This window comes from Alexandromys fortis, unplaced genomic scaffold, assembly GCF_014885135.2.
Source record: "Alexandromys fortis isolate MF-2015 unplaced genomic scaffold, M_Fortis_MF-2015_v1.1 scaffold_617, whole genome shotgun sequence".
Classification (NCBI taxonomy): domain Eukaryota; kingdom Metazoa; phylum Chordata; class Mammalia; order Rodentia; family Cricetidae; genus Alexandromys; species Alexandromys fortis.
The window spans coordinates 1-12378 of NW_026068545.1; the positions used below are offsets into that span (position 1 = coordinate 1).

Here is a 12378-nt window from a genome sequence, read left to right on the forward strand (position 1 = left end):
CCTGGAGATTCAAATGGACAGCTTTTTTTCTAGCATGTCTCAGGTACACTGCCCACAAACAAGTCATCCAGGGACCCTGTACCTGGGCAAGGACCGTCTTTGTAATCTGTAGGATGAGGTATCCTCCCCCTATCTTCCTCCTCTGTTTTGTTTCTCAAGGGAGGAAAAACTGAGTCCCATGAGAATCAGCAGAGTCCTCAGGGATTGGAGGCAGAGAGGGACAACTAGACCCTAGAGAGGGACAACAGATGGTCTCCTCATGTTTCTTTATTATGCTCTATCACATGGGACATGAGTGCTGTATCCTTCTGAGAGTCACTTAACAAATGAGTCTGAGACCAGCCACAGCCTCACAGTGAGAGCCTGTTTTCAAAATAAATACATAAGCCCTTCCCAGAACTAAAAGCACTTTGACTTGTTGAATGATTATCAAAATTATCACCATTCTGATAATTATGTTTGTGATACACTTTATTCCATGTCTCAATCCCCTCTCCTAAAACCAACTTCTGTTTCTCCAAGAAGCAGTTTCCTGTGCTGTGTTTGCAGGTGTTCTGCTAGAAGGGAAAGAAGTAACGAACCACCTGATACACACGACTGAGATACCAACGGGATTGTTTGAATCTGCCCAAGTTTGAAAGCATTGATTCTTCTGCTCTGATTTCAATTTCAGTCTTGCTGTAGCTGAGATTCGGCTCAGAGATGCCTGCTGCAGTGACTCAAAGTGCTTCCATGAGCATGCTAGAGACAGAACCCACTAACACAGATTTCCAACAGGAAGGAGAGATTGGTATGTATTTGATGTAACAAGAATCAAAATAAAAGAGGATAGAGGAGCTTCACCAGGGTCTCACGGAGAAATAGAGCCTCCTGTCTAGTAGCCTGTCATTCTGGCTCTCTGGAAAAGTGGAGATGCTTAAAGGCCTCTTGCATATTAGTTTCTCTATCTGAGTATATAATACTCAACTATTTCTGAGCAAGAGAAATGAGCAAGGAATCAATTTATAAGAGCCTAAAGCATACTTTTTGTTCAGTTGAATTTTTAGGTTTTGTTTGATTGTTTTGTTTTTGGTGTGTATGTGTGTGTGCCTGCGTGTACGCCTATGTGCATGCCCAATTGTGTATACTTGTCTGTCTGCCTGCATGCATGCATGCATGAATGTATGAGTGCCTGCCTACCTGCCTACCTACCCAGGCGCCCATGTGTGCACGTGTGTGTGTGTGTGTTTATTTTTAGCTTTCTAGTCTACTATGTCTGGATATTTGAACTCTGGTGAGTTAAGAAAGTTGCTCTAGACCATGCTCCTTATGTCCCGGAGTAAAGGAAACTCTAACAGCACAGGTTTCAATGTGCACAGCTAAGAAAGTTCCCTATGGGGCTGGGACCTAAGGTTTTCAGATCCAGTGTGATTCAAAGGAAAGCTGGGAGGCACAGCAGAGGTTGACTCCCTACTCAAGCAAATCTTTTGATATTTCTGGTTCATGGAAAATTATGGAAATGGAGAATCCTGTGGAATTTCTGTTAAACTGTCTTCTGTATTTGGAAAAAAAACTGTTTCATTCTTTTATTTTTCTTCCTTTATTCCCTCTTCCTTACTTTAAATTTTCTTTGCTTACTTGCTTGTTTTAATGAAAGGATATGGACTTTCTGGAAAACAATGTTCATAATTACCAAAAATCTACTCAAGGTCATGAGGAATGTAGATATTTTTCAACTTAGTCATATAGTCCCATATCTGAAACTGTTTTTATTCTACAAATAGAATCACATTCTTGCCCATATTTCTATGAAAAAGGTAGCTAAGGCAGATAATTTAATGTTGGGGTTGGGAGGGTATGTGTGATATTTTCTATAGTAAACATTTAGGATTTAGTTTCAGAAAAGAAGAAGAATTAAAGAAGGGAAACAATAACAGTCACATATGCAAGTACATAAATAAATAATTTTCAGAAGTGAAACATCCAAATGGATTTGGGGGGACCATTTTAAGAAAAAGTTGCATATTACCATATTGAAAAAGAAAGCCATTGTAGAAATCCTGATGCACTGAATTCAATGGATATCTTTGTTTAATGTACAAATGGAAAAAAAGGGTGAAAAGTTTCTATGGAGCCAAAATCCAAAGGACACTGTATAAGCTGTCCCAGAGTCTTCGGAGAGTCCAAGCAGTTCTTCAGAAAAAGAGTGAAAAGGTGCAGCTTTGGTGGACCTAAAGTTAGTGAATCAGAACACGGAGAAGCTCAGATCTGATTTAGAACTCAGAAAAGCCAGCGAGCTTCACAGACAGCTTGGCTACAGCTCCACAGGTGACAATGGTGTGCCATGTCTACCCCTAGACAAGAAGCAGATTCTGTTCATCTGAGAGGTGGAAATAGACTTCAGGGGAGCACTGATATTTCCATTGGCCTCAAAGACTGCTGTAGCATTGCCTGCTCAAGATTCTCCAAAATTATTCACATTATGTGCTAACCCTGAGGAACTGATATGATGTGTTTCTGCTAGGAAGATCTAGGGATCTATTTCTAAAGCTGCTCATCAGACAAGCTTAGTGTCAGTTACAGCCTCATGCACAGCATCCACACAGGGAGCTCTCTTAGAGGAAAGGAAATAGAGACTCAGTCACTTCTGACCTCTCACCTGGAAATAACCAAAGAAGTTTCCTATTTCAAAGAGAATTAAAAGAGCTCACCATTGGGACCTGTGCTTCTAAATCTGTTTGGCCTATTTCTGTCTCCTATCCTTTGTCAGTTTTTCCTAAGTGTACACTGAGAGTCTGTTATCTTGGAGTTTAGAAGAAATGAACAAAATGTGATGGTTAAAGTCAGCTGGGGGTTTTTGTTTGTTGTTTGTTTGTTGTTTTTTGTTTTGTATTGTTTCTCTGTGTAGCCCTGGCTGTTCTGGAATTCTCTTTGTAGATCCTCATTCCTCTGACTCCCCAGTGCTGGGATCACATAACGAAAATTCTGTTTCTCCTTTATCCAAGTCTTCTGTAGACGAGGACATCATTTATGAACCAAGATCTTCTGTGAAGTGCTGTAGGAAATCCTATAGCCAATGGCCCTGAAGTTACCCACCAAAGAGGCATTGCCTCTTTTATTATTTCTGCCAAAGTAAAGCATGCATCTGCTCTCTTACCGCAGCTGCAGGAATGGGTTTCTGTTCTCTGTTCTCGCAGAGGATTCTGATTTGTGAGTCTACTACTAATTAAATAACCATCTATTATTCTCAATTCTGAGCTAGTGTGGGATTTCTTTTAAGTGACCTTCATCAGTAAAGGGCATTTGCAGTAGAGGAATACAAGTCAAATCTACAGATGATTTTGAGGTAAATTTACTGTTTTCCCTAAAATCTTCTTGAGATTAATATTCTCGTACTTATATTTCTAGATAAAGCGCTCCAAGGAAAATGTCTCAGAATGGTCTCTACCATCATTCCTGTAAAGCTATATTGCTGCTATGTAGTGAACATGGGTCTCACTGTGGCTGTAATTACACTTGTAGCTTTGTCAGGTAAGTGACTTATTCCAAAGCATTCTGTTCACATTTACATTGTCGGTTACTCTTATAAGCTGATACCGTATGGAAGGACTCATGCTGAGGACTCCAGAGAAAACACGCCAGAAATTTCTGTTCTCTGGAAACTTAGGGTCTAGCAGGAAGATGCAATGAAAAAACAGCACAGGCTGTGGTGTGCACAGAAGACCAGGCTCAGCATCCCTGGGAAGTGGATTCTANTTATTCCAAAGCATTCTGTTCACATTCACATTGTCGGTTATACTTATAAGCTGATACTGTATGGAAGGACTCATGCTAAGGACTCCAGAGAAAACACGCCAGTAATTCCTGTTCTGTGGGAACTTAGGGTCTAGCAGAAAGATGCACAGCACCGGCTGTGCTGTGCACAGGAGGCCAGGCTCAGCATCCCTGGGAAGTGGATATTCAGTAATTCTAGAGCAGTGCTTTTAAACCTTCTTAACATGGCAAACCTTTGATATAAATTCTCATTTTTGTGGTGAACCCCAATCATAAAATTATTTTCATTGTTACTTCATAACTGTAACTGTGTTACCATTGTGAACTGTAATGTAAACATCCAATATTTTCTATGGCTTAGACACATGCCATGTGGGGTATCTATTCAAGGTAGAGAAGAAGGAGAGGAAAACTAAGCAGAGATTCACAAGGAAGCTACTGCAGCCAAAAGGAAGTGAGAACAGTGAAGAGTACTATCATTGGGGAAGGTACAGGAAATCCCACCCCCATGACTCCTGGTTTCAGTTAATATCTTCAACCACAATCTGAAGATATTAAATAGAAAATTCCAGAACATGTGATTCCTAAGTTTTTAGCTGGAGATTGTTCTGAATAATGTGATAAAAATCTTGAATAACTTTGCTCCCATAGCCAGAGAGTCATTTTGATGACATCAATGAATAATACACAAAAGTCTAGACAGGGCAAACATTTGCCATCAAGTCTTGGTTAATGTAGCCTAAACTATTATATAGCTCAAAAAATAGTCAAATAAAAAGAAGGGACAGTCATTCTCACTGCCTGTTGCTTTGGTCCTTTTCACTGAGGCCTTGTGCACCTGAGAACAGCTACAAAAATTCCCCATCACTAAAGGGTGGGCAGTCATTTCTGGTATTTAATATGCCCTATCAGGTCACATATTTCCTAGAACTCACTAGACCTTTGAAAAAGGAGTGCATTCATTCTTATCTGTTAAAGTAAGGAAAAGGCAAAGTTATAAAAGAGGAATATCTATTATTCTTCTAAAATGCCCTCTGAATACTTGCAGCCTTCAGACCTTCTTTTACATGCACACAGATACGCGGACACACACACACACAGAGGGGGAAGGAGCAAGACGGGGGGAAGGAGAGAGAGGACACATTTACATCCATGTATATGTAGGTATATAATCATTTTATTATAATAGACTCAGATTAAAACATCACACAGCTCCATTAACATGGGCCCTCAAAAGCATGTTAAGTTTCAAACTCAGGTATCTCACCTAACTGCTCTACAGTTAGGATAGCCACACTGAAGCTATGGAATTTCAGTTATGATTTTAGACTTTATATGTCAGTTAAATGAAGTACAACAGAGTTTAAACTAGAAAACTAATTCTTTGCTGTTGAAATAGGAGCGGCAGGGCTGCGTCCCCGGCACCCGGCCGCCCGCATGGCTAGTTTATACCCAGAAATAATTACACGGAAACTGTATTCTTTCAAACACTGCCTGGCCCGGCTAGGTCCAGTTTCTTATTGGCTAGCTCTTACATATTGTTCTAACCCATTTCTAATATTCTGTGTAGCCCATGAGCTGGCTTACCAGAGAGGATCTTAACCTGCATCTGTCTGGAGTGGGAGCATCATGGCGACTCCTCCTCTAACCTTCTTTCTCCCAGAATTCTCTTCTGTATACTCCGCCTACCTAATTTTCTATCCAATAAAATGGGCCAAGGCAGTTTCTTTATTAGTAAGAAATCATTCCCACATCATTTCCCCTTTTTCCGTTTAAACAAAAAAGAAAGGCTTTAACTTTAGCATAGTAAAATTACATATAACAAAACAGTTATCAAGTAAGAATTACAGTTACAATATTTATATCTATTTTATCTCTTATCATAACTAAGGAAAACTATAACTATTTATTCTTCAACTCCATCAAAGACTCCAGAAGGATATAATATTATCTAAGTAAACAAGAAATAAGAAAACTCTAGAAATGACAGAGACATCTCGCTGCCTGGACAGTCACCCAAAGTTCCTCTGTACCGTTGGGGCATCCATCTTCGGCCTACAGGCCCATGGTATCCAGATACATTTCCATGAAGCAGGAAATTTTAAAGACAGTTCAGTCACTTTCTGCTGTGTTCTGTAGAATGTCTTGTAGACTCTTTCATGAATCAGGAACCCCGAAAGACCATCTCACCTTTAGGCAAGTTCAGCAGTCCTCTCTCTGAGGGTTCTCTGTGTCCAGTTTATGCAACAGTCCAGGCAAGAGCAGTTTCTTGCCCAAATGACTATCCAACTCCATAAGGATCCTCTTCGATGCCCATCTTCCTCTTGAAGTAGCTGGTGCTGCCAGGAGCAGACGTGTCTCCTTGTCATGAAAAGTCCTAAGTTATTAAAATATTTTAAATGCCATATTCTGCAGTCTTTGAAAGATATGAAGAATGCCTATCTAATTGAAATATATCTCTATATATCTAGAAAATCTAACTAACATGACTACAAGCTTAACTATTAGCAATGATTATCCATTAACAACCTATATTTCCTAATTATACATTACATTTTAAGTGAACTACATAATCACAATACCTTAATCAAGTTCAAAAATACATATACATATAACAAAATTGACCTTAAAATCCATACCAATGCAAATTATTCATATCTATATCATATCCCCCTTTAAATGTAAAAGAACATTTATAAACAATATTTGGGAACATGGGCGTAGTTTTTTCTCTCCAAACTGCTTCCTGCTGAATGGGGGCACTGTTAATCAGATCATTTAGGGTGTAACCTGTGTGTCAGGTTCATCTCGGTTGGCAGTTGAGTGAAGTAATTTTTTGAGGGTGTTCACAGCAACCTTTCAGGAGGGCGTGGTCTATCATACCATACCGGGATAGATGCAATCCATAGGGTCACATCCTCTGTGGAAACAAAAGAAGACCCTCTCCAAAGCATCATATCCTTAGATCCAAATTTTGAAGTCAAGATACCTTTAGAACATATGTGCAGGTTCAGCTTAGCAGCCCATATAATAAAATGTCTCTTTGTACTTAGCTCCTTCACAGTCAAAAATTTTAAAGAAAACACAATGTACATAATCCAGACTCTCTGTGAATTTTTCATTTTTACGTGGCTTATTTTTCTTTATTTCTCTTAATCTATAACTATCTGTACTTCTGTACTCTGTCTCTTTAAAGACTTTACCCTTTTTCTTTTTAAGACATTAACTTTATTCTTTATATTCTCTTTTTTTCCCCAAGCCTACGTACATTCATCCAACGGTGTCTGAATCTGTTTTACTGTGAATCTGTATTTTTTTTTTTATTATCCAGGAGCATTTCTTAAAATGTTAAGCATTTCTTAAAAACTTAAGTTGCACCATGTATAGGTAATACGGTACTGCCTGTGTCCTGCCCAGTCTAAACCTTAACTGCACGGTTTTAAGGTAATTACGGTAGTTCCTGCCTGAGATCAGCACAGTTCAGCAAGGAGCAGCCGCTCCTGCCTCAGAGTCATTTGGTGCTTTTGAGCTGAGCACAGTTACAGGCAAACAGCAGTTTACATTGGAGCCGCAATCAGCAATTTAATTTTGAGACTGAGTGTGCAGCACAGAAACTCTTTTTATCCAAGTTACAGCCAAATCTGACACGCAGAGCACTGCGCAGTCTGAAAACGCGTCTCTGTATGGCAGCAGGAATCCGCCATGCTCTTCCGCCTGCCTAAGCCTGATTCCGCCATCTGCCCAGGTGTAGGCAGGGAACGCTGAGCCATCGGCAGGTCTCAGAGCAATCTCCTCCGATCCCAAGTGGGAACAGAAACATCCAGTCCCATAAAAGCCTTGAAATGCTTTAAAGCCAGAGTTCACGCTGGCAGCATAGCACCAGGAAGCCGCGCTTTAAAATGACGCAGCTTTTTTTCTCTGCTGCTGTTGCTGAATCAGGAATCTCTCTACAGCATGTCACCAACAAAACAGCAAAAATCTGTGTTAAACTCTGTTTCCCTTATTTTTAAGCCTTCTCAGGTTTTTAAGTGGATTTAGCCCCACGTTGGGCGCCATCTGTTGAAATAGGAGCGGCAGGGCTGCGTCCCCGGCACCCGGCCGCCCGCATGGCTAGCTTATACCCAGAAATAATTACACGGAAACTGTATTCTTTCAAACACTGCCTGGCCCGGCTAGGTCCAGTTTCTTATTGGCTAGCTCTTACATATTGTTCTAACCCATTTCTAATATTCTGTGTAGCCCATGAGCTGGCTTACCAGAGAGGATCTTAACCTGCGTCTGTCTGGAGTGGGAGCATCATGGCGACTCTCTCTCAGCTTCTTTTTCCCACAATTCTGTTCTGTTTTCTCCACCCACCTAAGGGTTGGCCTATCAAATGCAAATGGGCCTAGGCAGTTTCTTTATTAATAAGAAATCACTCCCACATCATTGCTAACATTTTTTATAACTTGTATGCTTTTGCTGCATCCTTTCCCTCCTTGTCACCTTATGTCACTCTTCTTTGTTCTCCTTTCTATGTGTTACACCATGATCACACTCACAGCTCTTCACACTGCATCTCAGGCTGGGATTGCATGTGACAGAGAACATGCGTCTTTTTATTTCAAGTTTATGTGACTAAACTTAATATCCTACCATCCCAAACACTTTGCTACAAATTTTATTTTTCTTTAAGGCTGAAACATTATTCAATTTTGGATGTGTTCCACATTATTATGTACTCCTCAGTAGATGGGCATCCAGGTCAGGTCCATTTCCTTCAGTGGTAAATAGGGCGGCAATAAACATGGAAGACAAGACTCTCTGTGGAAGGAGGTGTTTTCTCCATATATGACAAGGAGTGACATAGATAAGTCACATAACAGGTCTCTTTTTATTTTCAGTGAGGAACTTCCATATTACATGTATCAGTTTGTATTCCCACCAGCAGTGAATAAGTGTTCCCATTTCTGCTCATGGTTCTAACATCTGTTGTAAGTTTCTTCATGATGGTCATTCTGAGCTCCTCTAAGAAGAGCAACAAATGTGTGTGTGTGTGTGTGTGTGTGTGTGTGTGTGTGTTAGAGTTATAAGAAGGACTTGAACAAAGTTTTAGTATCAAAGACCTATTTTGACCATATTTTGCAGGCTGACATTTTTCTATAGTAAATCCAGGCAAGTGAGAAGTTCTTTTTGTATTGTCAAGAAAAAAAGGAGCATGTGAAGGAGCCTTAAGGGAAAGAAAGCTGTAGGATTCCAGGAATCAGGAACATCCTTAATTGAATGGTAGCATAGAAATTGTTTCCTTTCAGGGTTTTGTGTCTTTAGTCCCAGCACTCAGGAGGTACAGACAGGAGGATTAACTATACACTCTAGACAAGTGTGGTCTATAGAGGAGTATCCAAGCCAGGAAGGGGGTCATAGTGAGATTCTGTATCAAAACACAAAATATGAAAAAGAAGAAAATATCATTTCCTCAGAGCCCACTGGATGTTTCTGAATTGGGGACCTTCCTGTTAGGAGGACTCTCTCAGTGATCAGTTAAGAAAGCTACTTCAAAGCACACATCAGACAACTGAGATTTATATAGATAACCAAGACAGAAGACTTTGAAATGTTTATTATATTTCCTGAATTGTCTACATTTCAGTAGGAAAAGGAAAACTAGTCACTGAGTGCCCTGGACCTTGTTCTCCCACCTGCCCAACAGACTGGATTGGATTTGGAAGTCAATGTTTTCATTTTTCTGAACACACAAATAACTGGACATCCAGCCAGACCTTCTGCATGGCACTAGCGGCCCATCTAGCTCTATTTGACAGTCTGGATGAGCTGGTAAGAAAGGAACAGGAATTGATTTGTTATTTATTATGTTTAGTGTGTAATTCTTTGAAATAGTGAGCATAAGTCTGAAACATGAGGAAGCATTTTACCCTAGACCCTGGGGGACATAAAAGTACATTGATGTGTGCCATTTGCTGATGTTATTGCGTCTGACTAAAACCCTGAGACATTCTAGAGACTGTTGATCATGTGGTGTTCATTATAAACCTGTAATGTCAAGCATACAAACTACTGAAATACTTGGTGGTCATAAAACCTTCACAGAAACTGTCAAGTATTGTATACTAAAGGTGACCACTGTTAATAACTGCCAGATAAGGTTAACAAGGGACTTTCCCAGTCACAGTGGCACAGGTAGTCATCCATATACTTTGGATTATAGATGGAAATTCATCCACTGATATCTGAGACCTCTTATGACTCCAAGGTTGGTGACCCTCTGTTACACCCTGTTGCCTTCCCCCCCCCCAAAAAAAAGGAGTCTGTAGGGCAAAGACTCAAAGGCCATCTGAAACAGGGAAACACATTTTTGTTTTGTTTTCTGTGTTTTATGATAGAATTTTCTGAAGAGATACAATGGTGATTCTGACCACTGGATCGGTCTTCACAGAGAGTCACCAGAGCACCCTTGGATGTGGACAAACAACACTGAATATAACAGCTTGTATGTTTGCAAACTACTTTTCCTTCTACAGTGTTCCTGAGTTGTAATTATGTGAGCTGTGACCATAAGAGAGAAAATCCTGAGTCTTGTGGAGCCAAATGTACTAGAAAAATAGAACAATAAACCCTTAGTTTGAAGGAGTATCTCAGAACTAGGGTGTATGCTTATATACAATAGATAATTCATAGGAAATTCCACATCCTACAAATTTAATTATTTTCTGTGTGTTCCTATTTAATAGCCATCATTGAAAGCATTTTTTTAGTGTGACGTCTGCTGAAATCCTTAGCTTGATGATGGTATCTGGGGTAGTGGCAGTCTGTTCTATCACCAACTGAAAACTTGATGATAAACACCCTTATTGGCTGTTTATAGAATTACAGATGGGGATTAATGACTCTGAAACACAAGGAAACCACTGCAGAACTGCTGGATAGTATGTGTCTGATAGCTGTGTGCACAGCTACACCTGTTCACAGAAACAGAGACTCCTAGGAAATTGGGAGCCTCTTCTAAAGTCTCATCATTAAAGAGCACTAAGACAATTCCTGGATGTAGACATAGCCATTTCAAATGGAGCTATTTAAGTGAAAAATTAAGACACAGACTTACATATATCATTAAAGATGCATCAGAAATTTACTAAAAATTGAATTTTCCTCATTTAATACATGTGTAAAATACTTCAAAACAAAATTGAAAAGTCACCTTTTTGAGGCCAAACAAGGAAGCAGTTCATTTTCACATGACATCAAGCACCAGTCAAACACGTTCTACACACATTATAGGATCAATTTTGAAGAATGATAAAGATGTAGTGTTCAAAATGAATGCCAAGAATGTAAAGGATGCTAAGTCTAACTGGTAAAGGTAGTTCTTCATGAACTCTGCCTTTCTTTGATTCTTATTACAAATTAGCAGTGAAGATGGATGAGATATGGTTGCTGGATTGAATCAGTGTCAGTCTGTGCAGAAAATGTGCATGTTTGTTGTTTTAGGGATCCTGTCCGAGGAGAAGAAGAATATGCCTACCTGAGTGACAGTGGAATCAGCAGTGGCAGGGGCTACATACATAGGAAATGGATTTGTAGCAAGCCTAAAGCTATTCTTTGTCAGGGCCATGGATTTTAAATCCAGGGTAAGGAGAGTGTCAGAGCATGCCTGAAAAAGAGAAGATCTCCAGTTTCTGCTCCACTCCTCATCTGCTAAAATCATCATCAAAATGGCATGATAATCTGTGTTGATAGCAAAGATGAAATTTCACTGAGAGGAATATACATTAGGGTGGTGTGGGAAATTTTTATGTATATGTTTTGCTTTTATTAATAAATAAATAAGCTTCCTTGGCCCGTGATAGGGCAGAGCAGATTTCGGAAGGGAAAACTAAACTTAATGCTGGTAGAAAGAAGGCAGAGTCACGAGACACCATATAGCTACCCATAGGTGACAGACATATGGGAACCTTGCCAGTAAGCCACAGCAACATGGTGATACACAGATTAATGAAAATGGGTTAGTTTAAGATGTAAGAGCCAGCCAACATGAACCTAGAGCTAATAGGCCAACCATTGGTTTAATTAATACAGTTTCCTTGTGATTATTTTGGACCTACGATGTTGTGATAGGAGCGGTGGGCTATATTCCTGGCACCCGGCCGCCCGCATGGCTAGCTTTACCCAAAATAATTACACAGAAACTATATTCTTTTAAACACTGCTTGGCCCATTAGATCTAGCCTCTTCTCGGCTAACTCTCGCACCTGAACTAGCCCATTTCTAATAATGTGTGTGGCACCCCAAGGTGCGCTTACCAGGAAGATCCTAGCCTACATCCATCCTGGGTCAGAGCTTCATCGTGTCTGCCCCCGAGAGGAAAGGAAATGGCATCTGAGCTCACTTCCTCTTCCTCCCAGCATTCTGTTCTGTTTTACTCCACCCACCTATGTTCTAACCTATGAGGGCCAAGCAGTTTCTTTATTACTTAACCAATGAAATCAACAGATTGATATATGACACTCCCATATCATTTCCCCTTTTTCTGTTTAAACAAAAAAAAAGGCTTTAACTTTAACATAGCAAAATTACATATAACAAAACAGTTATCAAGCAAGAATTACAGTTATGATATTTATATCTATT

At 39.9% G+C, this 12378-nt stretch overlaps 1 protein-coding gene across 1 annotated transcript; it reads left to right on the plus strand.

The window, feature by feature from the left end:
* Positions 1-702: 702 nt before the first annotated feature.
* LOC126495848 (C-type lectin domain family 2 member E-like) lies at positions 703-11371 on the plus strand. The gene is made up of 5 exons (XM_050133426.1): positions 703-790; positions 3388-3510; positions 9383-9567; positions 10134-10240; positions 11239-11371. Exons 1-5 carry the CDS (start codon positions 703-705, stop codon positions 11369-11371), a joined length of 636 nt encoding a protein of 211 aa, XP_049989383.1.
* The last annotated feature ends 1007 nt before the right edge of the window (positions 11372-12378 follow it).

Bases quoted from the DNA above. Each gene is read 5' to 3' on its own strand.
- LOC126495848 (XM_050133426.1), top strand. From the start codon at position 703: ATGCCTGCTGCAGTGACTCAAAGTGCTTCCATGAGCATGCTAGAGACA. The intron at 791-3,387 runs GTATGTATTTGA...TTATATTTCTAG, and splicing joins CCAACAGGAAGGAGAGATTG to ATAAAGCGCTCCAAGGAAAA. The intron at 10,241-11,238 runs GTATGTTTGCAA...TTGTTGTTTTAG, and splicing joins AACACTGAATATAACAGCTT to GGATCCTGTCCGAGGAGAAG.